Here is a 27670-nt window from a genome sequence, read left to right as displayed (position 1 = left end):
TGCCACACTGTCTTCCACAGGAGCTGCCTCATCTTAGAGTCCCACTGGTAGTGTATGAGGATTCCAACTTGTCCACAACCTCATCAAACCTATTCACTTTTCTGTAACCTATAAGGCCCACCCAACTGAAGACCCCAGGTCTGAAGCCACGGCAGGAAGCAGGAGCCACAGGCCAAGTCCTGTGCGCAGGCGCATGGGTGGGCGGGCTTGGTACGAGAGGCGGGGCCACGCAGCCGTTGGGGGCGGGGTTGAACTGTGCTCCTGCCTGTGCGTCCCGGAAGCGGAAGGTAGAACCTGCTTCCGGGCGGCTGATTCGAGGACTTGTTTTGTCACAAGCGGTGCATCTAAAGATCTCTAGCTGGGCGGGCCATGCCTTCTGAGGGTCGCTGCTGGGAGACTCTGCAGGCTCTGCGCAGCTCCGACAAAGGTCGCCTCTGCTACGACCGCGACTGGCTGCTGCGGGGTGAGGTGAGCAGTGGCCCCTAAGCGGCCGGCGGTCCCACCCGCCGCTCGTCAGGGGCCTCTGTGCTTCCTTAGCCTTTGGCAAGCCCTCCTCCGAGGCCCTGCGTTCTTTGTCACAACACGCGTCCGCTTCTTGACTCCTGTGTGTGCGTTGCCGTGTCCTAGAGCTTCTGCTCTCTCTCCCCCCACTATTCTAGCTTCTCAGGAGCTCCCCTTCAGAGATGCTCTTCTCTGAAGGCTTCATTGCTCCCCGCTGCCGAAGTTAGGCGCCTCAGCTCTGGTTGTCAAAGCAGCCCTGGGCTCCCTCTCAGGGTCAGTTTATTACTGCGCGTCTCTTGTGTTAGGAGATCCAGATTGAGCGGTGAACGGTTGGTGGTGGTGGCTGTTAAGTCGCTCTCTCGTGCCTGACTCTTGGCAGCTGCAGTACGCCAGGCTTCCCTGTCCTTCGCTATCTCCCGGAGCTTGCTCAGACTCACGTCCATTGAGTCAGTGATGCCGTCCAACCGTCTCATCCTCTATCGCGCGCCCTTCTCTTGCCCTGACCAAATTTTTAGATGACATCAGGCAAACCTGGAAACCTTAATGGGGGCGTGGTCGCTGCATCTAAGATGTGCTAAGCCCCGTAACAGACCGCGCAGGTGGGGAATGTCGAGATATTTAAGGCATAGCCTTTTCCCGAGTTGCTCTTAATCTAGCTACAGGTATGAAGTCTCTTCAAACGAAAATATATAGCACTTATAAAGCATTTCTCTGTTTGTCTTTGACAGTTTTAAAGACTATATATACCTTATATTCTATAGGATGAATTCCATCATGAGTCTGTTTGTTGTCGACTCAGGTTATGCATTCTTGGCAGGAATAACGCAGAAATGATGAGGTGTTCTCAGTAACTCAAATCCGTAACACATAAATGCTTCAGCCCATCCCAGCACTGGTGATGCTAACATTTATCAGTTGATCACAATGGTATCTGCCAGATATTTCCACTTAAAATTCATCATTTTTCCCTTTGTACCCAATTAGTATTTTGTCAAACCTCCACTCTTAGCGTTTATTGGTAACTTCGCCCTTAATCAACCATTTCTCTGATGTGCCCAAATGGTATTAAGAGCCAGTTTTATATCTTTATTTTTAAATTGCCAGTTTATATGTCTTACGCTCATTTTTCACGTTTTCTTGTCGGGGTTTTGCCAGTATTTTATAAGTTTTTTATGTATTAGGGATAATAATATTACTTTATATGAGATACATATTGCATATTTTTTCTAGTTTGTCAGTTAAAATTTTTTTCTGTTTATGGTGTTTTTTGTGTTGTGTGGTTTTATTTTTACATTTGAAGCATTGCTTCTGGAATTTATTTTGGTTTAAAGAATGAGGAGGAAGTTGTCTCAAATTCAGCATCCATTCATGACAAAAACTCTTACCAAAGTGTGTATAGAAGGAACATATCTTAACATAATAAAAGTTACTTATGACATACTCACAAGCCAGCACAATACTTGATAGTTGTAAAAAGCTGAAAAACTTCCTACTAAAATCTGGAACGAGACAGGGATGCCGATTTGTAAGATACAATTTGATGACTGTAGCTAACACAGCTATACCATATATAAGAAAGTTAAGAGAGTATATGCTGAGAGTCCTTTTTCCTTTCTTTTGATTTTATCTATATGAGAAGATGGGCTTTCCAGGTGGCACTAGTGGTAAAGAACCCGCCTGCCAGTGCAGGAGATGTAAGAGATGCGGGTTTGATCCCTGGGTCGGGAAGATCTCCTGGAGGACACAGCAGCCCACTCCAGTATTCTTGCCTGGAGAACACCATGGACAGAGGAGCCTGCCAGGCTATAGTCCATGGGGTCACAAAGAATTGCACACAACTGAACCGACGTGGCACGCGTGCACTCATGTGATAAGATGGATGTTAGCTGAACCTATATAATCATTTTATAATCTATGTAAATCAAACCGTCATGTTTACATCCTACACTTTTATAGTTATAGGGACGTATGTCTGTTTTTCAATAAAACTGGAAAAAAATTGAATCTTATATAGAATTCAGTCAGCACTTTTAAATAACTAATATTCACTGAGTGTATGTGCCATCAGTCAGTTCAGTCGCTCAGTCATGTCCGACTCTTTGCGACCCCATGAATCACAGCACGCCAGGCCTCCCTGTCTATCACCAACTCCCAGAGTTTACTCAAACTCGTGCCCATCGAGTCAGTGATGCCATCCAGCCATCTCATCCTCTGTTGTCCCCTTCTCCTCCTGCCCCCAATCCCTCCCGGCATCAGGGTCTTTTCCAGTGAGTCAACTCTTTGCATGAGGTGGCCAAAGTACTAGAGTTTCAGCATCAGCCCTTCCAGTGAACACCCAGGACTGATCTCCTTTAGGATGAACTGGTTGGATCTCCTTGCAGTCCAACAGACTCTCAAGAGTCTTCTCCAACACCACAGTTCAAAAGCATCAATTCTTTGGCGCTCAGCTTTCTTCATAGTCCAACTCTCACTTACACACATGACCACTGGAAAAACCATAGCCTTGACCAGACGGACCTTTGTTGGCAAAGTAATGTCTCTGCTTTTTAATATGCTATCTAGGTTGGTCATAGCTTTCCTTCCAAGGAGTAAGTATCTTTTAATTTCATGGCTGCAGTCACCATCTGCAGTGATTTTGGAGCCCCCCAAAATAAAGTCTGACACTGTTTCCACTGTCTCCCCGTCTGTTTCCCATGAGGTGATGGGACCAGATGCCATGATCTTAGTTTTCTGAATGTTACGCTTTAAGCCAACTTTTTCACTCTCCTCTTTCACTTTCATCAAGAGGCTTTTTAGTTCCTCTTCACTTTCTGCTTGGAGAAGGAAATGGCAACCCACTCCAGTATTCTTGCCTGGAGAATCCCATGAACGGAGGAGCCTGGTGGGCTACAGTCCACGGGGTCCCAAAGAGTTGGACACGACTGAGCGACTTCACTTTCACTTGCTGCCATAAGGGTGGTGTCATCTGCATATCTGAGGTTATTAATATTTCTCCCGGCAATCTTAATTCCAGCTTGTGCTTCTTCCAGTCCAGCGTTTCTCATGATGTACTCTGCATATAAGTTAAATAAGCAGGGTGAGAATATACAGCCTTGACGTACTCCTTTTCCTATTTGGAACCAGTCTGTTCCATGTCCAGTTCTAACTGTTGCTTCCTGACCTGCATACAGGTCTCTCAAGAGGCAGGTCAGGTGGTCTGGTATTCCCATCTCTTTCAGAATTTTCCACAGTTTATTCGATCCAATCAAAGGCTTTGGCGTAGTCAGTAAAGCAGAAATAAATGTTTTTCTGGAACTCTCTTGCTTTTTCGATGGTCCAGCAGATATTGGCAATTTGATCTCTGGTTCCTCTGCCTTTTCTTTTTTTTTTTCCCTCTGCCTTTTCTAAAACCAGCTTGAACATCTGGAAGTTCACAGTTCACGTATTGCTGAAGCCTGGCTTGGAGAATTTTGAGCATTACTTTACTAGCGTGTGAGATGAGTGCAATTTTATGGTAGTTTGAGCATTCTTTGGGATTGCCTTTCTTAGGGATTGGAATGAAAACTGACCTCTTCCAGTCCTGTGGCCACTGCTGAGTTTTCCAAATTTGCTGGCATATTGAGTGCAGCACTTTCACAGCATCATCTTTCAGGATTTGAAATAGCTCAACTGGAATTCCATCACCTCCACTAGCTTTGTTTGTAGTGATGCTTTCTAAGGCCCACTTGACTTCACATTCCAGGATGTCTGGCTCTAGGTGAGCGATCACACCATTGTGATTATCTGGGTCGTGGAGATCTTTTTTGTACAGTTCTTCTGTGTATTCTTGCCACCTCTTCTTAATATCTTCTGCTTCTGTTAGGTCCATACCATTTCTGTCCTTTATTGTGCCCATCTTTGCATGAAATGTTTCCTTGGTATCTCTAATTCTCTTGAAGAGACCTCTAGTCTTTCCCATTCTGTTGTTTTCCTCTATTTCTTTGCATTGATCGCTGAGGAAGGCTTTCTTATCTCTCCTTGCTTTTCTTATCTCTCCTTTGGAACTCTGCATTCAAATGGGAATATCTTTGCTTTTCTCCTTTGCTTTTCGCTTCTCTTCTTTTCACAGCTATTTGTAAGACCTCCTCAGACAACCATTTTGCCTTTTTGCATTTCTTTTCCATGGGGATGGTCTTGATCCCTGTCTCCTGTACAATGTCATGAACCTCCATCCATAGTTCATCAGGCTCTCTGTCTATCAGATCTAGTCCCTTAAATCTATTTCTCACTTCCACTGTATAGTCATAAAGGATTTGATTTAGGTCATACTTGAATGGTCTAGTGGTTTTCCATACTCTCTTCAGTTTAAGTCTGAATTTGGCAGTAAGGAGTTCATGATCTGAGCCACAGTCAGCTTCTGGTCTTGTTTTTGCTGACTAAGTTTACTTCAAAATTACTCATGTGTTCTTTTCCATTCCAGTGTTTTAGATTGCTTTCAGGTCTACTTTAATGACCATCTTTGTGAATTGTTCCTTTTTCTGCAGTTAGGATTGTTTAGTCTGATACTCTAAAAAGATAGTAGTCAAGATCATTATCAAGAAACTACTGTACTTTCTTTTCATCTCTGATTGTTAATACAGTTACTTTGGGTCTTGGTATGTAGGTATATATTAATGTTTATTAGGACTTCTAGGTTTTCAATAAAGCATATAGTGGATTATAAGGACAAAATTATTTTTTGGTTGCTTAGATCAGTTGACATGCAAGTTGGACTTAACTTTTTTCTTGTCTTCTAGGATGTTTTACAAGAATGTATGTCTCTTCCCAAGCTGTCTTCTTACTCTGGATGGGTAGTAGATCATGTCCTGCCTCACATACAAAAGAACGCACCTCCCTCTGAGACGTCAGCATCCTCTGTATCTACTTCAGCCCTCGACCAACCTTCATCTGTTCCCAGATCTCCTCTCAGAAACCCTGCCTTCTCACCTGTCTCCTCAGCAACATCAAATGGAACCAAGGTAAGGTTTTCACTCAGCTTAGGACAGAAGACAATGGTGGCTGCAGAGTTGAAGTGTCTACTTATAATATCATTGTCATACTACAGTGACTTTACTCTGAGAAAGTAATGATTGCTTCTTCTTCATGTAGCTATTTGTAGGAACAGTGTTTGCCACATCTTTTTATGAAGACCCAGAGAGGGAAATTCCTCTCTTAGTACTAAGAATAGTAGTTAATTTCTTGAGGAGTTGGATTGTTTTTTCTCGTAAGCATTACATTTGTTTAACTCTTAAGGTCTCCCTTTCTGTTGTTTCCTGCTGGAAGACTGAGAGTAAATTTTATACTTGCTCTTAGATTTACATACTTTGTCATTGGTTCCAAATGAGTTTGTACCTTTTTGGTTTGATTTTGTTCCTGCCTTCCTTTCTCCTACTTGTTGTTATTGTTGTTCAGTCGCTGACTTGTGTCCAGCTCGGCAATCCCATGAACTGTAGCACACCAGGCTTCCCTGTCCTCCACTATCTCCTGGAGTTTGGTCAAACTCACGTCCATTGAGTTAACGCTGCCATCTAACCATTTCATCCTCTGTCACCTCCATTGAGGGCAAGAAGAGAAGGGGGCAGACAGAGGATGAGATAGTTCTCCCACTTAAAAACAAATTGTTACTGATGCTCTGCTGTGCTTTGCTCTTCTCTTTCTTCCTGTTTCCAGAGTTTGCTTGTATAAGTACAGATATACAAGAACATATGTATTTTCTTTTTGGTAATTATGTTGTTAAAATTAATCTATTGACCACACCGTGTGGCCTGTGGGATCTTAGTTTTCTGACCATGGATCAAACACTTGCCCCTCCATCAGGAATGCAGAGTCTTAACGGCTGGGTGGTCGGAGAGCTTCCCATGTGTGCTGCTTTTTCTTCAGTTCTGTTTGTTTCTTTCTTTTTATTTATTTATTTTTTTTTTAGTTTGCTTCAAATTTATTTCTCAACATGCAGCAACCTTCCTAATGAGATAGTTGAGCTGAACTACTTATTCCTAAAGAGTACAATGTACCTTGTCCTCAAAGAGTTTTATCAACGTTAACATTTTCAAAGAGCCCTATGAGGCTGCTCAGTATGGTAGTTTTCCCCTGAAATTTCCTATTTGGAGGATGGCAAAACAGTCTAGGATCTTTCCCAGTCTACTGGTTGCTTGTATTCATATCACAGCATGGCTGGCTAAGAGGTAGAGACTGAATAATATGTAGATAGCCTTCAAGCCCAGCTGAGTGAGACAGCTTCGTTTTTAGAAAGGAAACCAAATCATGAAAACCCTCCTAATAGTATGATTTGTTCCAGGGTTCTTTTAAGAAGGGACGTAATCCTCATGCACAGGACTCTTTGTGGCCTTCTAGAGTTTTCTGCTCCAGCCAGTGTTCTCTAGCCAGGTGACTTATTGCACTTGCTGCAGAACTGAAAGCATGACGTCTCTGTCTACTTGCATCATTAGAGGTGGTGTTCGTCTTCTCATTTCCGGCCAAATGGATCCGACCACACTTTCAACCCTGGTGGCTGCACCTCTTCTTGAACAATACCAGCTCGATTAATGGCTTGTTCCTTCTTGTACTCCTCCAGCCGCATTAAGGGCCGGAAGTAGATGGGGTAGAAGGCGGCGCCGATCAGGGAGATGAAGCCACCGAAAATGAGAGCAGTGCGCAGGTTCCGGGACATGGCTCCAGCCGGGATTACCCGGATTCTCCGAGTGCCCCGGACTCTCCAAACCCGGCTCCCGCCGGCTGGGCCGTGACCTGTTTCTTTCTTTTTAAACAAAGTTGCTAGAATATACTGTTGTGTATCTTGTTTGTTTTCATTGGTTTCTGTTTTTCCACTTGACAATATATCTTACAGATGATTCGTTTTCTATCTGTGTCTCTATATATCTGCCTCATTCTTATTAATATGTTTTCTGACTTTTAATTTGTGCTTGTTATAGTTTATGTTCTTTATAAGCTGCATTAAATCCTTTCTGAAAAAAAAAAAAAGAAAAAAAAAAAGAAAAAAAACAAAAAAAAAAAAAACAAAAAAAACAAAAAAAAAAAAAAAAAAAAAATCCTTTCTGGATCAAAGTAAGATATAGGAAGTAGTATTTGGCCTAAGAATATAAAGAAGAAAAGCCTTCTAAACTAAAATAATGCATTACAGCATTATTTTGCTTTCTCAAGGTTTTTGTGTCAGCAGAATAAGACTAGGCAACTCTTTAGAAAGGTAGAGATTACATTTTTCATGTTTGGGTTCCAAAAGACAAAGTCCTTTTTGTTCATACTCACTGAAAATTTTTGGTTACTGAAAACATGTTTTCGTTGCATCAGAAGGAAGAAGTTTAAAAAAAAAAAGGGGGAAGAAGTTAAATCTCCTTATGATCTCATCGTTTCAGTCAACAGTTACTCCTTTCCAGTCTCATAAGTCTGCATCCTTATACCTTGGCATAATTAAATTGTATGTGTACTTTGGTGTTCTAATTTGCCTTCCTGACTTGACTTTGTTAGCAAACTATTTGAATTATTTGTTCATGTTATTTCCACCTTTGTAAATATCTGCTTACAGGATATATAACATCCTGTAATTTATTGAACTATTCCTTTATTATGTAGCATTTATGTTTTTCCATTTCATTGCTTTTAAAGATACTCCTCTGAAAAACTTTCTGCATAGAGATCTTTCTCTTTTTAATCTTAAAGTATATCTTCTAGCTGTCTTAAAATAAATGCCTGTATAACAGGCATCAAAGATAAAAGGGTGCAAACGTATTTTTTAATTAGTAAAATATTCATGACATAAAATTTACCATTTAACCATTTTTAATGTCACAATTCAATGGTATTAAGCACATTCATAGTGTTGTATAACCATCACCACTATCCATCTCCAGAACTTTTTCATCATCCCAAACTCCTGATTTCCTCCCAGGCCCAGTATCGAAAAACCATCATGAATTTGACAGTTCTACATACTTCATATAAGTGAATCGTATATGTCATTTTGTGACTTGTTTATTTCACTTAGCATACTGTCTTCAGGGGTTCATCCATGTTGTAGCAAGTGTTAGAATTTCCTTCCTTTTACAGCTGAATAATACTTCACTGTATTCATCTGTCACTGAACATTTGGATTGCTTCCACCCGTTGGCTGTTGGTGACTAGTACTGCTATGAACATGCATGTACATCTGTTAGTTTGAGTAGCTGTTTTCAGTTCTTTGGGTTATGTTCCAGAAGTGGAATTGATGGATCATGTGGTAATTCTTTTTTTTTATTATTATCATTCTATGTTTAAATTTTGAGGACCCATCGTATTGTTTTCCACAGCAGCTGTACCATTTTATATTCCTACTAGCAGTGCACAAGGGTTTCAGTTTCGCCATACCTTTGCTAATATTTGTTATTTACTGTTGTTTTTTTTTTCCCCCCCACAGTAGCCATCCTAGTGGGTAAGAAGTATATCTCCTTATGGTTTTGATTTGCATTTCCCTAATGATTAGTGATGTTGTGCGTATTTTCAAGTTCTTATTAGCCATTTGTATAACTTCTTTGGGGAAATGTCTTTGTGAGAGTTATTCGCAATAAGTAACAATTTATTGTACAGTAAATAATAATCCTAAAAAGTAATATAGGACAGAGATGGTTATTCATATTATGAAAGACTGCATGATTCCATGCATAAGAAGTTTATTTTTTAGTTTATATTTTGCACCTCATCTTTAAAAATACTAGGCTTTAAATCTAGCAATTGAACATCATAGGTGCAAAAATGAACTTCAACCTAAACCTCATAACTTACATAAAATTTAACTCAAAATGTAAAACTATGAGACTTTAGGAGAAAAAAACATAATCAGAACTTAGGGCCAGTTGAAGGGTTTTTAGATTTGACACTAAATCCATAAAAGGAAAAATTAATACATTGGACCTCATCAAATAAAAAACCTTGGAACTTTCCTGATGGTCCAGTGACTAAAACTCCTCACAGTACGGGGGGCTGGGTTTGATCCCTGGTCAGGGAACTAGATCCCGCATGCTGCAAGACCCTGCACAGCCAAATAAATAAGTAAATATTTTTAAAAAAATTCTCAGTAGAATAATAATAAACTCATGACTGGAAGAAAATAGTTGCAAATCACATGTCTGACAAAGGTTTATATATCTAGAACATATTTTTAAAACTCTCAAAGGTTAAACAGAAACTTTCTAACCTTCAATTAGAAAATGACCAAAAGATATGAACAGACATTTTCACCTGAGGCAATATACAGATGACAAAATAGGTACACAAAAATATGTTCAATCAAAAAAAAAAAAGAAAATATGTTCAATCATTAGCCAATAAAGGAAATGAAAATTGAAACTAGGATGACGGCTTCCAGTGCAGGGGTCACAGGTTTGATCCCTGGTTGGAGGATTAAGATCCTACGTGGAGCAGCCAAAAGAAAAAGGATTATGTGCCATGTGGTTCCATTTATTTAAGGTTGTTGAAATACTGTCATTATAGAGTTGAAGAACAGGTAAGAGATGTAAAGATGTGGAACCAGGGATCTCTGTGGTGAACAGTTCTGCCCTTTATAATCATGGTTATACATGAGATAAAATGGCATAAAACTACACATACCCAAATGAATTCCTGTCAGAACTGGTGAAATCCAAACAAGTTATGTGACTTATACCACCAGTTTACTGTTTTTGATATTTTACTGTATTTATGAGAGATGTTACTATTTGAGGAACTGGTAAATATAGAGTGCATGAGCCTCCCTGTACATTTTTTGAAACTTTCTGTGAATTATAATTATTTCAAGATTAAAAAAGAAGCTTCTGTGAGCAGTTTCTCAGAGGCAGCAGTTTCTAGTTCTGATCCTCCCAGTATTGTGGCGTACCCTCAGACTGTTCCCTACAGTTTCTTCCCTCTTTCCCTCAGTTTCTTCGTCTGTAAATCTGGTACTGGACTAAATTGTTGAGGGCCTCTCCGGGTATAAAATTCCATAATTCTTAAGGTTTAAGTAAAGTTTTGGATGGCTTTATATAACAAATTGTATCATTAAGAATTTCTGGTATTTAAGTAATAGAAAACCTAGTTTAAACTAGCTTAAACAAAACAAAGGGGTCAGGGGAGAAATTTAATTGCTCATACAACCAGGAAGTCTAGGAATATGGAATCAGTTAGATCTGGAGGATCTATTTTCTGCTTGTCTCTCCTTGATATTATTTCTGACTTGATCCAGTGACTCAAACACGGGGCTTTGCTTCTCTTCTCTCAGTTCTGTGTAACTCTTCTTGATTTCATCTTTCAGATAGACTGTGTGGCAGGATGTCTGTTGATAGCCTTAGACAGATACCTTCTTACGTTAGCGTCCCCAGAAGAAGAGAAAGCCCTCCAAAATAGCTCTGTCAGAAAAGTTCAGAAGTTTGTAAAGCAGTCATCAATCAATTAAAAATAAATAAATAAAATTATATATATATAAAAGAAAAGTTCAGAGGTAGACTTTGGCTTAAGTCATAAGCCTCATTCCTGAAGTAGACACTGGGTACAGAGGGATAGAGTACTTTGATTGCTGGGCTGATCTCATGCCTACTGACCCCTGAGGCTAGGGGGCATGGATGAACTGGGGATGTGGGCTGGGGTTTCTCCATCCAACCCACCCCAGCAAAAATGGACACTTATTAGAAAAGAAAAAATGGGGGGAAATATGGTGTGCAAATCAAAACAAAGAAACAAGCAAAAAAATAACACAAAAAACTGTCCAAAGCAAAAACACCCACTTAATTTGCTAAGGAGAACAATTAGAGTAAGGTCAATATAATGAAAAGCACCCTGGTTCTAACTTAAATTGTTTTGTTGTTATTGGTTGCTGATTGTAAGCAAGGATGTGGCTTTTGTTCAGACAGAATAATACCAACTTGACCATCTTAAAAGCTTAATTTTTCTGTCTTCCGTCTATACAGGACAAACATGAGTCTCCACATACAGAACCTATGGTACTTCAGTCCCCCCGGGGGATGAAAGTGGAAGGCTGCATCCGAATGTATGAGCTGGTGCACAGAATGAAAGGAGCAGTAAGTAACCCATGAAGTAAGGCAGGCTTGACATTGACCCTCAGGAGCCACATTCACATGCAATTCCTCAGGGACTAGGAATGTCTGCCATATGCTGATCATCCTGCCCTACCTGCTAGTGGCTTCATTTCTGTTAGGGAGATAGTTACAATGTAACAGTCACGAGTAAACTCTCTGAAGTCAAAACTGGTTTCAGGTCCTAGCTCTTCTATTTTACCTTGAACTTAGGAAGATTACTGAGACTTTCCTGGTTTCCATTTACTTTTCCAAAATTTGAAGATGATCTGCATTGTCAGATAAAGTTATACTGAGAAGATGGACCTTAACAGCCTCTTGAGAAAAGAATAACACTATTTTAATGTTTATTTAACTTTATTTTCTTTTTTTTTAATATCTATTTTGTACTAGGGTATAGCCGATTAACAGTGTTTTGATACTTTCAGGTGACTTTACTTTTTTTATTAGAAAAACAATACATGCTTTTGTAAAAATTTTTACAGAGTAGGTGAGTTTATAAAGTGAAATTCTAGCATCTACCCTCATCTGTTTATTCATGGAATCACCAAATACTTATTGAGCACTTCTGTTCTAGGTCTAGATAAAACATTGAACAAAGGAGACACAATCCATGTCCTCATAGAGTTTATTTGCTGGAGGGAGAGGCAGAAGTAAGCAAGAGAAATGAGTGAAATATAGTTAGAAGGCTATTATAGTCTGAGTAAGAGAGAACAACACTTATTGAAGCCGTCACTTTGACACTGGATGAAAAAGGATGATGGTTGCTTAGATTCAAGGATGTAGCAGTGGAGATGGTGAGAAATGGTTAGAAAGAGAGACAGAGGGTGTTTGTGTATTCAGGTTTTCTCAGCTCTGCTCTGTCAGTCATCACTTGTCCATGGACTTTCTGTCTTCCAGACCTAAGTAGAAAGTTTTTCACTGCTGATAATCTCCCTCATGTTGCAAAATAAGTTTCAGAATAGAATAGCTTAGTATCTTTTAACAGTATGTTTTGATATATCTCCATGTCAGTATATATATATAGCATGTCATTCTCTTTAAAGACTGCAGAGTATTTTCTAGTATGACTTCCTATATTTACTTCCCTGTTGATTTAAATTGTTTCAAATTCATTGCCATTATCAACAGGGCTGTAATGAACATCCTTATGCATATATCATTGCACACATAGGCAAGTATTTACTCAGGACAAGTTCCTAAAATGGAACAAGTGTCAGAGGATATGTACACTTTAAATTTTGATAGTTAAAATGTCTAATTGCCCTTAAAAGTCAAATGTGAGTACTCTTGTGAATAATAAATGAAATACCTGGTACCTTTAGATGTATAAGAAAGGGATGTTCCTAAGTGAAGATGGAGGAAAAGAATCTAGGCAGAGATAATAACTTACAGAAAGAAGTGAGATAGGAATAGCATAATAGAATAAGAATTTCTTTAGATGACCCTGAAGCCCTCACCAGAATACACAGGATGGAAGTTCCCTGGCAGTCCAGTTGTTAGGACACCTTGCTTTCATTGCCGAGAACCAAGGTTTGATCCCTGGTGGGAGAGCTAAGATCCCACAAGCCACAGGGCATGGCCAAAAAAAAAAAAAAGAATGCACAGGATGGAAACTTAAAAGTGCAGGGCTATTTGATAATATATTGGTAAAATCCTGTCCATTCTTAGCTTAGGCTGGAGTGACAGGAACAGTGTGGGGCAAGTTGGGAAGGCTTTCCACAACAGCTGAATTTAAAGATCGACCCAAAGGGGACAGGTGACTCAAGCAAAGATTTTGAGAAGTAGGAAGGTGATTCCATGCCCCGGAGTATCTTCGATGGGGTTGAGGCCTGATGGGAGGACATCTCACAGGGGTAGACAAGCAGGGTATAATGGAGCTCCAGAGAGCAGGTGCTGATCCTTTGCAGGAGGGCTTGAGGCAGTGGCAGGAGGAGCAGGAGAAGAAGGTGCGGGCCCTTTCTGAGATGGCATCTGAACAGCTTAAGCGGTTTGATGAACGAAAGGAACTGAAGCATCATAAAGAATTCCAGGACTTACGGGAAGTAATGGAGAAGAGGTGAGTCTCCCTGAATTACAAGGGGAATGTCGGCGTGGTCAACCAGAGCTCTTTCCCAACATAAAACCCAGAGGGAAGAATCTGAGTCCTTACGTACCAAAATAAAATAGCCAGAGAAGCTTATAACCTAGAAAAAGGACCAACCTTGGAAAGATGACCAATGCAAATCAAAGAGAGGAAGCTTTTAGGAGAGGCAGAACTATTTTAGGAAGCATCCCTGACTCTTCCTCCCTTCATTTTTCTTTCAGCTCCAGAGAAGCCCTGGGGCAGCAAGAGAAGCTGAAAGCCGAGCATCGTCACAGAGCAAAGGTCAGCGCCCGGGAGAACCCTTGTGGGTGTTCACTGTCTGGCAGTCGTAGAGGACCCAGCCCCTGTCATGCCGCGCTGTGGCTGACTTGGGGCCTATCTGTGAGAACAGGCAGTCTGCGTGGGACTGGAGGCATGTAGAAGGAGAAGTCCCAGGAGCCCCTTAATTTGACAGCCCTTTCTGTAGATCCTCAACCTGAAGCTGCGGGAAGCGGAGCAGCAGCGCTTGAAGCAAGAGGAGCAGGAGCGGCTCCGGAAGGAAGAAGGCCAGGCCCGCCTGCGCAGCCTCTACGCCCTGCAGGAGGAGGTGCTGCACCTCAGCCAGCAGCTGGACTCCTCCGACCAGCACAGGGCCCTGCTGCAGGTCGACCTGTCTGCCTTCCGGACCCGAGGCAACCAGCTCTGCGGTCTTGTTTCAGGGATCATCCGGGCCACTTCTGAGGTGAGGGGGCTTCAGGAACACACTCTCTCCTGTCTTTGAAATGAAGAGCCTTAAAAGCAAAATGGTTTTGTGATTTTAAAATATTACCTTCTTATTATCACTTGTCATCCTCTTACCTGGAGATAACCACTGTTAGCATTTATTTTTTCTCTGACAGAGTGTGTGTGTGAGATTCCCCACCCTAATTGGCCTTCTATAGATAGAGAGTTTCTTTTCTTTTTTTTTTTTAATATATATTCATTTATTTGGCTGCACCAGGTCTTAGTTACAGCATGTGGGATCTAGTTCCCTGACCAGGGATTGCACCTGGGACCCCTGTATTGGGAGCTCAGTCTTAACCACTGGGCCAGCAGGGAAGTCCTGATAGAGAGTTTCTTACCTTAGGTTAAAAAAAAATTTGTTTCGTCTAATTGCCGAACACTTTAGTTCATTAATATATACTGGACACCTGCCATGTTTATGATAAAAATTAAAACCTTACAGAAATGTATATTGCTTTTTTCAGTTAACATGATATTTTGAAAGCATAATTACTATAATCATGACAAATACATAGCTGGCATATTGAGTGCAGCACTTTCACAGCATCATCTTACAGGATTTGAAATAGCTCAACTGGAATTCCATTACCTCCACTAGCTTTGTTCATAGTGATGCTTCCTAAGGCCCACTTGACTTCACATTCCAGGATGGTTATTTCATTAGAGATGGTAAATTTTAAGTTTTTCTATCATTTTTCCATATTTTTTAGCTAGAATTCTACTACAAAGAAAATTTCCCCATAAACTATCTTAAGTACAGTCTATATAGGGAAGGAAGGATAAATATTTGAGTCTTTCCTTTGATCAGTTTTCAGAGTATAGAGTTGCTTTCCTAGCATTTTCCCACAGTGACCTGAGGTTTTTTTTTTTTTACTATCATTAAGAACATATGAACTTTATATAATTGATGTATAATATGTCATCTATTATAGTTTGTTATTCAAATTGTGTAATGGGAACACCTTCACATTGGCTTCTCTATCCCTTGGACATGGGACAGTTGTAGTTGTTGCAGCAGAAAGCAAGCAAGCTGTTTTCTACTTCATCTTGAACATTTTCTTCTCCAGACCTAAAATTGGGTGTTTCTTCACGAAGCCTTATCACTTATTAGTGGGAAAAGGTAGTAGAAAACACAGGCTGGTTCCCAGTGTTGATGAGAGCATTGAAAGATCTACCCTTCGGTACTGTGAATGTGATGGTAAATCAGTATTACCTTTAAGAGAACAGGAAAGCAGCAGGTATCAACATGCTGACCGTGGGTACTCCCTTGGCACAATTCCAGTTTAGAAATACATGGACTTGTGTGAGGTATGATTCAGCACCTCAGGTGCTCAGGAAATAACCACTGAGCTCTGCCTCTGTCACCGTGACAGAACGGCTTTCCCACAGTAGAGGACCAAGCTGCGGCTGAGGGAGCGCTACGGGAGATGCGCGACCTCCTCTCAAACTTGCATCAGGAGATCTCCAGGGCCTGTGAGGAGAAGAGGAGGCGGGATGAAGAGGAAGCCCGGATAAAGCGGCAAGAGTCACAGATGCAGCAGAGGCCGGAGGCCCACAAAGAGTCACCCGTTCCCAACCAGGGCCCAGGGGCGAAACCGAACGAAGGTGGGTCTTGGTGTGGAAATGGTCCTTTAACATGATGTGTAATTCAGAATGTGAAAAGAAGCGAGAACATGTTTTGAATACTATATTAAGCTACAGGACAATTTATCAGAACTTTTACATAATGTAAGATTCGGTACTTTTAATGATTTCCATTCAGTTTTGATTGATGTGGAGCCTGGCTTCAGATTCCAACACTTGCCATGAGGACTTGAAATTCTCCATAATCCTAGTAGATATATTATTCCACATATTGCTGTTACTGAGTATTTTATTTTATTTTATTGAGTATTTTAAATAAGTGTGTACAGAATATATGTTTAAACACGAGGGAATCGATATAGCATAATGGTTGAGAACACTGCTTTTGGAGTCAGATCCGTGGGAATCTAGTTTTTCTATTTCCTGGCGTTGTATCTTTGCCGAATTACCTAACCTTTCCATGCCTGTTTCCTTATCTATAAAACGACAATGATAGAATGCACCTTATAGGCTTATTATGACAGTGAAAGCAGTTAACACATATGTAATTAGAACAGTACCTGACTCATATTAAATGTTCAATCAATTCTACTTAAGTTGATTAGAATAGTACCTAGCTCATATTAAGTGTTCAATAAATTCTCCTTTTATGGAAGTATCTTTCTTGCATTCCTCAGACCTCCAGGTGAAGGTGCAAGACAGTACAATGCAGTGGTACCAGCAGCTGCAGGAGGCCTCCGGTCGGTGCGTGCTGGCCTTTGAGGGCCTGAGCAACAGCAAAGACAGTCAGGTAGGAGGGACAGGAGTTGGGCATTCTCTGGGCCTGATGGCGCCCCCCCCACAGCCTCATGTCCCCAAGAAATGTAGCTCGCCTGTCACATCACATCCCTAATCCTAATGGCATCTACTCAGCTCTTCAAAACGCTGTTGGCCTTCTCGCTGCTTTCCTCTGGCAGGCCAAAAAGATCAAGATGGACCTCCAGAAGGCTGCCACGATCCCAGTGAGCCAGATCTCTACCATTGCAGGTTGGTCAGAGAGTTAAGAATGTGGCCCTTCACCTCATTGTACCAGTGTTTATTGAGATTCCAAATCCACTTGTCTGTAAGGTTCCTATAAATAGATTATGTCTGAGCAAATGTTGACTGTTGGATCAGGTGTATAAGCTATGTGCCTTGGCTGGTTTACTCTCTGCATGTAGAAGGTAATCATTATGTGTTTGTTGACTCTTTTTTCTTTTTAAATAAGTTATGTATTAGTAGTAAATTATTTAGGAAGACTCTTAGCTACGATTGGAAGTTACTGCGGAAAGCACCCCTTAGGGAGCCTAGGATGTAACTTGCATTCTTTGTTTTTGTCCTACAACGTTAGCTTTTCCAGACTCGAAACCTGCTTGTTAATACATGAGAACGCTGAGAATGCCTACCTTTTTTCTCCAGAGCCTGAGATTTAGAGAGGAAGAACCACACGGAGACCCCTCTTCTTTAGAAACAGAGGTTCATTTTCACAGAGCTCAGATGTGGAAGCCTCCACAGTATAGACTGTGCTGCCAAGTGGCTGGGGAGCTTGTGCAGCTGGGAAGCTGCTCTGACTTAACCTCCACCCGGGTTCCCTTGATTAACTTGTTACCCAGAAAGTGTGGGAAGTTGCCCTTCCTGCCTTTGAGAGGCTCTGTGACTGAACTTACATATCACTTTGCTGCCTGGAATTCCTTCTGGAACAAAGCAAGGTCTAAATAAATAAATATGTATCACTTTCTAGAACTGAAAATGCCATTTCCTTTAATAGCCATGGCAGTGAGGGGAAAGGTTGACCAGACAGTTGTCCCACACCTTCCCTGGTCTCCTCAGGTTTGTCCTTGGTCTTTACCCCTCAGTTGACCACCCCTGCCTCCTCCTCTATCTGGAAAACTGAGACCTCAGGTGTAAGATCCTCAGGTTCACCCCTCAACCCCCCAACCCACCCACTGCAGTAGAACACAGCTCTATTTACCTGCTTTGAAACCATCCTGTTTCAAAGAATGCAGTACCCTTCCGGCCCACACTTCCCCTTCCGCCTTGGCCCTGAATGAGCCTCGGGAAACTTATCATCCCCTCCTATCCCCCTCAAGAGACAGCTCTTCTGTTTTTTACAAAATAACTTTCTTTACAAGGTCCTTTCCCTTTAAACATGCTTGTCACTCACATTCTAAAACCTGTTTCTTTTGATTTTGTGTTTTCTTAGTCTTTTCTAATCTTCATGTTACCCTTTGGCCCTGTTTATTATTCCCTTCTCTATCACTTCTAGTCCTCTGGCTTCTGAGGCAACATTAATTTCCAGCTTCTCCTCCTCCCCCCTCTCTTTCTCTTTTGTGGGTTCCTCAGTCTCCTGCCTCCACCTTGGTGGTAGGTGTGTCCTGGGGATGCTTTCACCCTGCGGTTCTCATTCTGAGACCCCCCTGGCTTCAGACTTCACCTCTGCACACATGACACCCAGCTCAGTCTCTGGGTCATTCCTTTCCTCTGAGCTTCAGGTTACCTTGCTCCAGCTACCCGAAGGGCAGCTCTGCCTAGATATATCTCAGCTTCCTCAGGTTTAGCATGTTCCAAGCTGACCTCTCATCGTCCTCCTCTTGCCTACCGTTTTTCCTGTTTGCTCTCAGTAACCAGTACCAGCACCTTATCTACTCAGTCACCTTAACTGAACCCGAGAGTCATCCCCATGACTGCCTCCTCTAGTTCATTGTCTGTTCTAGTTTTGCTGTTCTTGACTTTCCCATCTGTTTCATAGCTGTGTCCCTGTGTTCCCATCATTATCGTAAGCTCTATGAGAGCTTACAGCCTGGTCAGACACAGACATTCTGCAGAGTTAGTGCTGAGGAAGTGTGGAATGACTGAGAAAGAGGTGACCTAATTCCTGCCTCTTTAGAGGTGCATGTCCGTGAATAGTTAAATGTGGAGCAGAATTTAAAGACAGATATGGTGCCATTGTGGCATACGGGAGGTGGGAGGCCATGTCAGACACTGGGCTGGGATCTGATTTTCCTAATTGGAGGGGCTCAGGGAGAGGGGCTGGATGGGGATTTGGCCAGTGGGGCCCTCTGAAACCTTCAATAAAGATATAGTTGGGTTATGGGTTGGCAGGAATGTGAGCTGAGTAAATTTGTATGGAAACATACATATTTTAATGTATCAGGTTAGAGTCTCTGCTTCTGTTTTCAGGGGATTATTGGCCTTGAAATTTCTATGACATTATTTAACTCTTGGTTTCTTCCTTTTTTTCTTAATTCCTAAGAAATGTGCCACCCCTCTTCCCTGTTTTTTCAATGAAACTGAATCAGTGGTCTGGGGAGGATATTTCTGAGATTTTTAAAACATTTCTTAAAATGATTATGAACTTGGCACAGGGTATTAGGAACTTGGCAGGTAAATTGGAGATGCTGTATTCATTCAAACATTGATTTTAAATAATGGAAACTAATTAAGATCTGCTTAAGCCAAAAAAAAGGAAAGGAAGGAGAAATAAGTAGAGTAAGGGGTTTGTCCTAAAGATAAATCAGTTTCCTATGGCAGGAGTGGAGCTGGATCTCGGGAGCCAGAAATGTTATGACCCTTTTCTCTCTTCTCTTAGGCTTCCCTCTGCCCACCTTCATTCTCCTGTAGACGGCTGTTCTTTGGTCCACGTGACAGGGACAGCACAGGACTGGCCACTTCAGGGAACTGACTCAGTCAGCTGGCTGATTAGCTCAGCTTAACTCGTCCTGATCTAATTAGCCAGTGTGGAAGGTGGGGCACACAGGGTCTATAATATGAATGTAATAATAGCTTCTGTGGAGGAAGGTGGGTCCAAGAGAAGGAGGGGAAGCCACTGTGAATTGGAGATTCTTTAGAAGGTTTTCCCTGGAGTTACAAGTGACTCCTTTAGGGACATCAGCCACACCCATCGCATCTGGAACAATTTAACACCTATTTCTATACGATTCATCTCTCTGATGTGTCAGTTTCAGAATTAATTCATTCTACCAATGATAAATTCCTTCAAAATAATACCACACCCTGTGTACTTTCGCATCCTCCACAACATGCATTTGATTGTCATATATTTTTCTGCATCTGTATTTTGGCTTTAGGCTCTGAACTTCTGTAGGGCTGGGTTTATACAGAGGCTTTGTTATTGCAGTGATGAAAAAAATAGATTGACTGCAGTTGTATCTTATCACAGACTCTATCTCTGTCATACCCAGGCTCGAAGCTGAAGGAAATCTTTGACAAGATCCACAGCTTACTTTCTGGAAAACCTGTTCAGTCTGGCGGGCGCTCCGTGTCTGTCACACTTAACCCACAGGGCCTAGACTTTGTCCAGTACAAACTGGCAGAGAAATTTGTGGTGAGAAGCCTTATTGCCAGAGATATGGGAAGAGGCTGGTGCCTAACCTTTAAGCCTTTCTCAAGTATTAACTTACAATCTCCCCCTCTCTGTGCTCCCAGAAACAAGGGGAGGAGGAAGTGGCCTCCCATCACGAAGCAGCGTTCCCCATTGCGGTTGTGGCATCCGGGATCTGGGAGCTCCACCCCAGAGTAGGGGACCTCATCCTGGCTCACCTGCACAAGAAGTGTCCTTACTCTGTTCCTTTCTACCCCGCATTCAAAGAGGGAATGGCTTTGGAAGACTATCAGAGGTGAAGTGGTGTTCTCCTTACTGTCCCCAGGTGATGAGCGGAAGAGAGAGCGAGAGAATTGAGATTCATTTCCCCTCCTCAGAGCATCTCTTATGTACCTTGAACATTCTGTCAGAGAATACAGTGTCTTTCATGCAAATACATGTCTTTCATGGGTGGCTTTTAGGATTTGTGGATTTAGGTATCAATAATCAATATAGTACAGCGGAAAGAATTCTGGATTTAGAATCCAGAGGTCTTAGAATTTTACCCTTGTTTTGACTATTAATAGATTTTCAAAAATGGGGAGTTTTTTCACCTCTTTAAAGATTTTTTTTCATTGTTTGTAAATGGGGATAATAATATTCATTACCTTCTGGGAATTTACCTCTCAAGGTTTATATGTTGCAGATTTGATAATGGATGTGAGTGTTTTGTAAGCAAAATTACATTTACCAATGTAGTCATGTGTAATAATGTATTAGTAATAATGCTAAATGTAATGGTATGTTGTTAATTTTAGCCATAAATAGTAATGGATTGGTCACCCTCACTTTGACTCTATCACATTGAATTTTTTCTTACCACATAGGATGCTTGGCTACCAAGTAAAGGATTCCAAAGTAGAGCAGCAGGACAACTTTCTAAAGCGCATGTCTGGGATGATCCGTCTCTATGCCGCCATCATCCAGCTCCGGTGGCCATATGGAAACCGACAAGAGGTAGCAGAGAAGGGTTACTATGGATAATGAGCAGTTGGACCAGGGTCCATATTATTATATCTTACCTGAAGGAAATACTGACCTTTCAGAGAACAGTCCCATCATGTGATAAGTTAAAGAATAGCGCTGCTTCGTAGGTATTCTTTAGAGAAGTGGGTATTGATTATTAGGAAACTTTTGGATCATCAGAGTCATTTGTTCAGAGACTAATTGGTGCCCTAGAGACCAATTACATACCAAGGTTACATATGTTACTTCACAAAGGGGCAGACGGAGGCTTAGCAAGTTGTAATGATACACACTTGTCAGAGCCACAGCAGAGGGCCAGGGCTTTGACCTGCCTGCCTAGTTCATTTTGCAAGGAATGGAGATTAGAGAGATGGAGAAGTTAGTGGACTTGGAAACTCAAAGAGAAAAGAATATAAGCTGATTGAGTCTAGGAACTTGTTACTGTGCACCTGCTGTGTCCCAGGTGTTGTGCTGCAGGTACCAGGAATAATTAATAAAATGTCAATAATAAAGAACTGTTTATAAGAGTAACTAGAATTCCTGAAACTGAGGCTGACAGCTGTGTGTTGAAGGAATCCAATAAAGAATGTGTGGGTCCCAGTGTGTTGCAATATTTAAAAACAGAATTTGTTCGGCCTCTGTTGTTTCTGCCCTGTGGCATGTGCTTAGGTTAGGTGATCAGGGGGTTCATGTTCCCTTGGTAATGACTGGGTGATAACGCTGGCAATTTAGACCTCTTAATAAAATGAGATTAAATCCTGACCAAGCCTCTCTGCTCGCAGACTCACCCTCATGGCTTAAATCATGGTTGGCGCTGGTTGGCACAGATCTTAAACATGGAGCCCCTGTCAGATGTGACGGCTACCCTCCTCTTTGACTTCTTAGAGGTATGTAGTACAGTCACCACACGGGAGAGCACCAGTGGGCCGCTGCGTGACATGACGAATAGACAAATAGAGGCTAACAGTGAACACCATTAGGGGCCAGTGTTAGAAGTTTTTTCCCAAGCCCCAAGAGAAAGCTAGCTTTTGACTTTTCTTCCCAGTGTACTTTCCTTCTCTGTGTGGATGTCTTGTCATTATAAAGAACAGAAAACTACATCCCAGTACAAGTGAAAAGGAATTTGCTTTAGGGATATAGAAGTGACTCACTCAGAGAATGGAGGGTAGTATGCACAGTTGAACCTCATCAGGGCCTGGAACCAGGAACTGGAATGTCCCCAGGGACCAAGGCAGCCTCTCTCTGGGACCGCATGGTCTTTTCATGTTTGCTCTTCCTGCGGGTTGCCTCCTACTTGCTCTGTAGGCCAACTTTCTCTGCTTCTCGGTACACAGTGGAGAAGATGCTCCTGGGCTGTATCCCTCAGCCTCAGTGTGGTCACCCAGTGTAGTGGAACTAGTGTCCCATCAGTGGGACTGCTAATAGACAGGAGAGAAAATAAGATTAACCAGCTTAGGTCAGGTACCTGTCTCATCTAGAAGGCTGTGTACAGTCCTATCTGCCTATAAGGGGCCCCCACTATAGGGTAAGAGTAAGGGTTTCTGTGAAAAGGAGACAGTTCTTAAAGAATAAATGCTTGGAGCACATGCCGTAACAAATCTGAGACCACTTGGCCCATAATGCCAACAGTTTCTACTCACCTGACAGCTCCTGCAGTCATAGTAAATGATCATTGATCCTGAGTCATTGAAAACACGTGGTATTCCTTCTACCTTGATTACCAAGGTTGGGAAGTAATGCTGTTCCTTTAAAATCAATAGTAAATTAAGTTTGAGTCACGACCTCTGAAACACCTGGCTACCTGGCGGTCTGGTTAAATGGAGGTATTGCCATATGTGAAAATGCTTCAGAAGAAAGTTGGATTTTAATTCCCTTGCTTAGCTGGCTGAATGGCATTGTGGCTGAAATTCTTGATAGGAATGAGAGGCAAAGGGCTGATTATCCTTTATGACTGAGTGTCCATTTTCATTCCCTGCTCTGATGGTGCGCACCTTCCCCTCTAGGTGTGTGGGAATGCCCTCATGAAGCAGTACCAGGTCCAGTTCTGGAAGATGATACTTCTCATCAAAGAGGACTACTTCCCCAGGTATTAGACTTGTTGAGTAGACACCAGAGAATTTGGTAGGTGAAAACTCATGAAATCAGATGCCCATGGCTGCTGTCACATGCTGTTTCTTTTTTCAAAAAATTTATTTTATTTATTTATTTGGCTGCACTGAGTCTTTGTTGCTGTGCTCAGGCCTTCTCTAGTTGTTCTGAGCGGGGTCTCTCCTTTATTGTGGTGTGCAGGTTTCTCGCGGAGATGGCTACTTTTGTTGTGGAGCACAGGCTCTAAGGGCGTGAGCTTAGCTGCTCTGCAGCATGTGGAATCTTTCCAGATCAGGGATCAAACCCCTGTCCCCTACAGTGGCAGGCAGACTCTTATCCATTATACCACCAAGGAAGTTCAGATATTGTTTCTGACTCAATCAGAAGCACTTGTGTTGAGTGAGACATCAAAAAAAGAATTAGGAAGATCTTGGATTCAGATCCCATTTAAAACTCTCTTGTTTTTCAGACTCCCCCAGATAATCTGGGATGGTGACAACATGCAGTCATGAAGGAAGCCAAGGAGTCTAACCCCCTCAGTAAATCAGTTGGTGAATCTGATTGATCAGCCAGTTTGCTTGACTCTTTTGAGGGATTCAACTTCAAGGCCCTTTCTCATCCCTCTCAACTCACTGAAGGGAGAAAGGCATTGGCAACACCCATCTCAGCTGATGACAGAGACCTTGGGAAGGAATAGTGCTCTCTTCTCCTTTACCCTCTTGTCTGAAATAAAGTGCTGAGACCGTTTAGTAGAGTGACAGCATCCTAAGTCTAGAAGATATCTCTGGGAATCATGCGTTCTGCCACTTCCTCCAGATCAGCAGGTCCCTAACCCCTCTCCAAAAGATATGTGTGAACCACAGGTACTGTCTTCTTTCTCTCCTTGTAGGATTGAAGCCATCACAAGCTCAGGGCAGATGGGTTCCTTCATACGCCTCAAGCAGTTCTTGGAGGTAAGGTGCCCTTAGACCAGCATATCCCAAACTGTTGTCAGCCTCCAGTGTCTGTGTCTGACAAGTCTTGGGCCTCCCCTCCAGACTGACTGCAGTCTCTTAACCTTGATTTTTCTGAACCCTACTTTTTTTTGGCCATGCCGGGTGGTTTGTAGAATCTTCATTCCCTGACCAGGGATTGAACCCAGATCCTCGGCAATGACAGCATGGAGTCCTAACCTCTAGGCTACCAGGAAACGCACCCACCCCCCCCCCTTACTTTTTGCACATCATTCCCTCTTCACCTTAAGGGTGCCATTTCATTATTTTCCTGTGTGTCATTGTCCATACTGCCTGTGCAGAATAAAAAAGATGTAAAATATATTTAATGAATCTTAGCTCACTGATACTTTTTTTTGCATTTTGTCCAAGGTTCTTTTCTCAGTCTCAGATCTAAGGAACTGGTCACTTTTCTTCATGAGAACAGACTGTACTTTGAGTTAAGACTCCTTTCCTTTTTCCATGTGCCAAAAAAGTTTAAGAAGTGAATTCTGACAAATCATTGAGAACTCTGTGGTACATCTACCAAGACAGCCCGTTGACTTCAAGTTTCCAGTAGCTCAGTTGGAGAAATAGCAGTAGTGGACGGTGAGGCCAGGTTGTGGAGATGAGGATGGGATAGACATAAGGATAACCTGACCTTTGTCCTCCACTACAGTTGATGCAGAAGTAGAAGTCTTATACACAGCCTTGCCTTTTAAACTAATTTTCACTGGAGTGTAGTTAATTTATAATGTGTTGGTTTCTGTTGCATAGCAGAATGAATCAGTTATACATATACATATATCCACTCTTTTTTAGATTCTTTTCCCATATAGGTCATTACACAGTATTGAGTAGAGTTCCATGTGCTATATAGAAGGTTCTTATTATCTATTTCATATATAGTAGTGTGTATATGGGAAAAGGCAATAGCACCCCACTCCAGTACTCTTGCCTGGAAAATCCCATGGATGGAGGAGGCTGGTAGGCTGCAGTCCATGGGGTTGCTGCGATTCAGACACAACTGAGTGACTTCACTTTCCCTTTTCACTTTCATACATTGGAGAAGGAACTGGCAACCCACTCCAGTGTTCTTGCCTGGAGAATCCCAGGGACGGGGAGCCTGGCAGGCTGCCGTCTCTGGGGTCGCATGGAGTCGGACGCGACTGAAGCGATGCAGCAGCAGAAGCAGCAGCAGTGTGTATATGTCAGTCCCAATCTCCCAATTTATCCCTCTCCCCTTTCCCCCTTGGTAACCACAGTTTTCTATATCTGTGACTCTGATTTCCGTTTTGTAATCAGTTCATTTGCAACATTTTTTTAGATTCCACGTATAAGTAATATATGATAATTATCTTCATCTGACTTACTTCATGTATGTATCTGACATACATACATCAGTATGACAATCTCTAGATCCATTCATGTAGCTGTAAATGGCATGATTTTGTTCTTTTTATTTATTTATTTTGATTTTGTTCTTTTTAATGGCTAATATTCTACTGTGTATTATGTACCACATCCTTCTTCAACTATCAACTGTTGGAAGCAGTGTTATCAGAAAATCATTTGGTTTTCTTTGTCTTTGCCTGACCAGAAATGTCTGCAGCACAGGGAGATTCCTGTCCCCAAGGGCTTCTTGACTTCCTCCTTCTGGCGTTCCTGATGTCACTCCAGCACCCACCATCACCGTTTTGTTGCAGAGGGGCAATAATAAAGCAACTGAAGACAGCTGTACATGGGAAAACTCATGTCAATATGTGGTTTGTGTATTTGTATCTTGTGACTAAGAGGAGATTTCTATGGGTCACAAATCTAAGAGGTCCCTTAATAGATCTGGTGACTCCTTAAAGAGGTCCGCACGACAGAGTAAACAAAATTGGCCTTTCTCATTTTTATGGAAAATAAGAAAAAAAAATTATGAGAATAAAAGGTTAATGCTTGATCTTACCCTTTATTTCCTTTGTCTCTTAAGTGTCTTTCAGAAATTAGGTTAATACCTTGACTGTTTCACTCTGAGCTGAAGTGACCCACTGCTTTTACTCCCCTACACCCAACCCCTTCCTGCATGCTGCCCCTTTTCAGAATTTCTGGAATGAACAAAGACTTGAGGTCCCTTTTAAAGCAGCACTTAATAGTTGAGGCCCAAATCTTCACATGCAGGCCTGGGTTATGGTTGTTTTGCCTCAGTTAGCTTGTGAAGTATTTATAAATTCAGAAGAAATGCCTGATGTAGACATGGACTAAGTCCAAATTGCATCAGAGATAGCTTAGTGTCTGGGATTAGGACTGTTAAAACATATTATACTGAACCACGAAGAACTATTTATCCTCTTACTTTGGAATTTGGTTCCTGGATGACTCGGGATGCACGAACCAAACTTTGTTTCTCAGTTTGAATTAAGATGGGCTGAGATGGGGCTTGCAGCATTGTACTTGAGCTGAGCATCTGTAAGCAATGAATCAGGGCCTTATAATTCTTTACATGTTCTGAGCAATGGATGACAGATTTGCCTGACTAACGCCACTACAAAAATCCGGAGTCTGGCTGTTCAGATAAGAGTGGAGATTTGCTCTATGAAAAGACTCCTTCATTCTGCAGAGGCGGCGGCCATGAATCTGTTCCTCTGTTCTAAATGTTGTATGTGGGGGTGTGTTTGTGAGGGGGTTCCCTGGTAATCTTGAACAGCTTGAAGCGACCCATTCTGTGAATTACTGACTATGGTGCCAAAATATAAATAATAAAGCTTGGTTTTTAAAAAACGCCCATTGCTGTATCCAGTTGGTTTGGTATGATCACTTTTGTGTACCTGGAGCTGTGTAAATCATTGGCTATGGTGGTATCTGAGTCTGGGTATAGAGTAGTATGTTTTTTCCTTTTTTTGGCCTTCTTGACCTTCACCTTGGAAAAACTGCTTTTTTCTGTTTTTGGAATTATATGCCGATAACTGACCCTGTTTTATCCAGCAAATGGGAAAGTATTTTTTGATGTGGGCACAATACTAGGAAAGGAGTCGGGAGACTTGGACTCAATTCACTGTTATGTCCGTGACCTTGAGTAGGTCATTCACCCTCTCTGAACCTCAGTATCCCTACCTGCGAAGCACAAGAATTGGGACCAGTCACCAGATGAGTAGTTTTCAAATTGTGCTTCATAGCTGTGCCTTAGGGCAGAGCCTTCCTGTGTGTCCGGGCATATGGATCTCCCGGCCACTTGCACTTGTTCTCTACCTATGCTTGACAACTGGCAGTTTTCTGT

General features: G+C 41.9%; 2 protein-coding genes across 3 annotated transcripts; one reads left to right on the top strand and one right to left on the bottom strand.

The window, feature by feature from the left end:
- The first annotated feature begins 234 nt into the window (after nt 1-234).
- Nucleotides 235-26361, top strand: GLE1 (GLE1 RNA export mediator). 2 transcript variants are annotated; one of them, XM_043916707.1, is made up of 16 exons: nt 235-468; nt 5256-5477; nt 11427-11537; nt 13463-13611; nt 13860-13920; nt 14105-14359; nt 15858-16005; nt 16662-16774; nt 16941-17010; nt 20205-20347; nt 20449-20639; nt 21211-21340; nt 22132-22236; nt 23353-23435; nt 24327-24390; nt 26009-26361. In XM_043916707.1, the coding sequence occupies exons 1-16, from the start codon at nt 370-372 to the stop codon at nt 26075-26077; spliced, it is 2013 nt and encodes a 670-aa protein (XP_043772642.1). In that variant the 5' UTR covers nt 235-369; the 3' UTR covers nt 26078-26361. The 2 variants fall into 2 exon arrangements, with proteins under 2 accessions (XP_043772642.1, XP_043772641.1); XM_043916706.1 differs by having other exon boundaries at nt 237-468; nt 15774-16005.
- Nucleotides 6392-7236, bottom strand: LOC122702835 (small integral membrane protein 20-like). Its single transcript, XM_043916708.1, has one exon. The coding sequence runs from the start codon at nt 7163-7165 to the stop codon at nt 6962-6964; it is 204 nt and encodes a 67-aa protein (XP_043772643.1). The 5' UTR covers nt 7166-7236; the 3' UTR covers nt 6392-6961.
- Nucleotides 26362-27670: the final 1309 nt, after the last annotated feature.

This window comes from Cervus elaphus, chromosome 11, assembly GCF_910594005.1.
Source record: "Cervus elaphus chromosome 11, mCerEla1.1, whole genome shotgun sequence".
Lineage (NCBI taxonomy): Eukaryota > Metazoa > Chordata > Mammalia > Artiodactyla > Cervidae > Cervus > Cervus elaphus.
Note: the sequence above shows the minus strand (reverse complement) of the source record. Positions and strands in the feature narration are given on the sequence as shown.

What these genes read in the sequence shown, in the direction of transcription:
- GLE1 (XM_043916706.1), top strand. Translation starts at nt 370, where the DNA reads ATGCCTTCTGAGGGTCGCTGCTGGGAGACTCTGCAGGCTCTGCGCAGC. An exon ending in CGGGAAGTAATGGAGAAGAG is followed by an intron (nt 13,612 to 13,859) that starts GTGAGTCTCCCT and finishes TTTTTCTTTCAG; the next exon opens with CTCCAGAGAAGCCCTGGGGC. An exon ending in CATATGGAAACCGACAAGAG is followed by an intron (nt 21,341 to 22,131) that starts GTAGCAGAGAAG and finishes CTCTGCTCGCAG; the next exon opens with ACTCACCCTCATGGCTTAAA.
- LOC122702835 (XM_043916708.1), bottom strand. Translation starts at nt 7,165, where the DNA reads ATGTCCCGGAACCTGCGCACTGCTCTCATTTTCGGTGGCTTCATCTCC.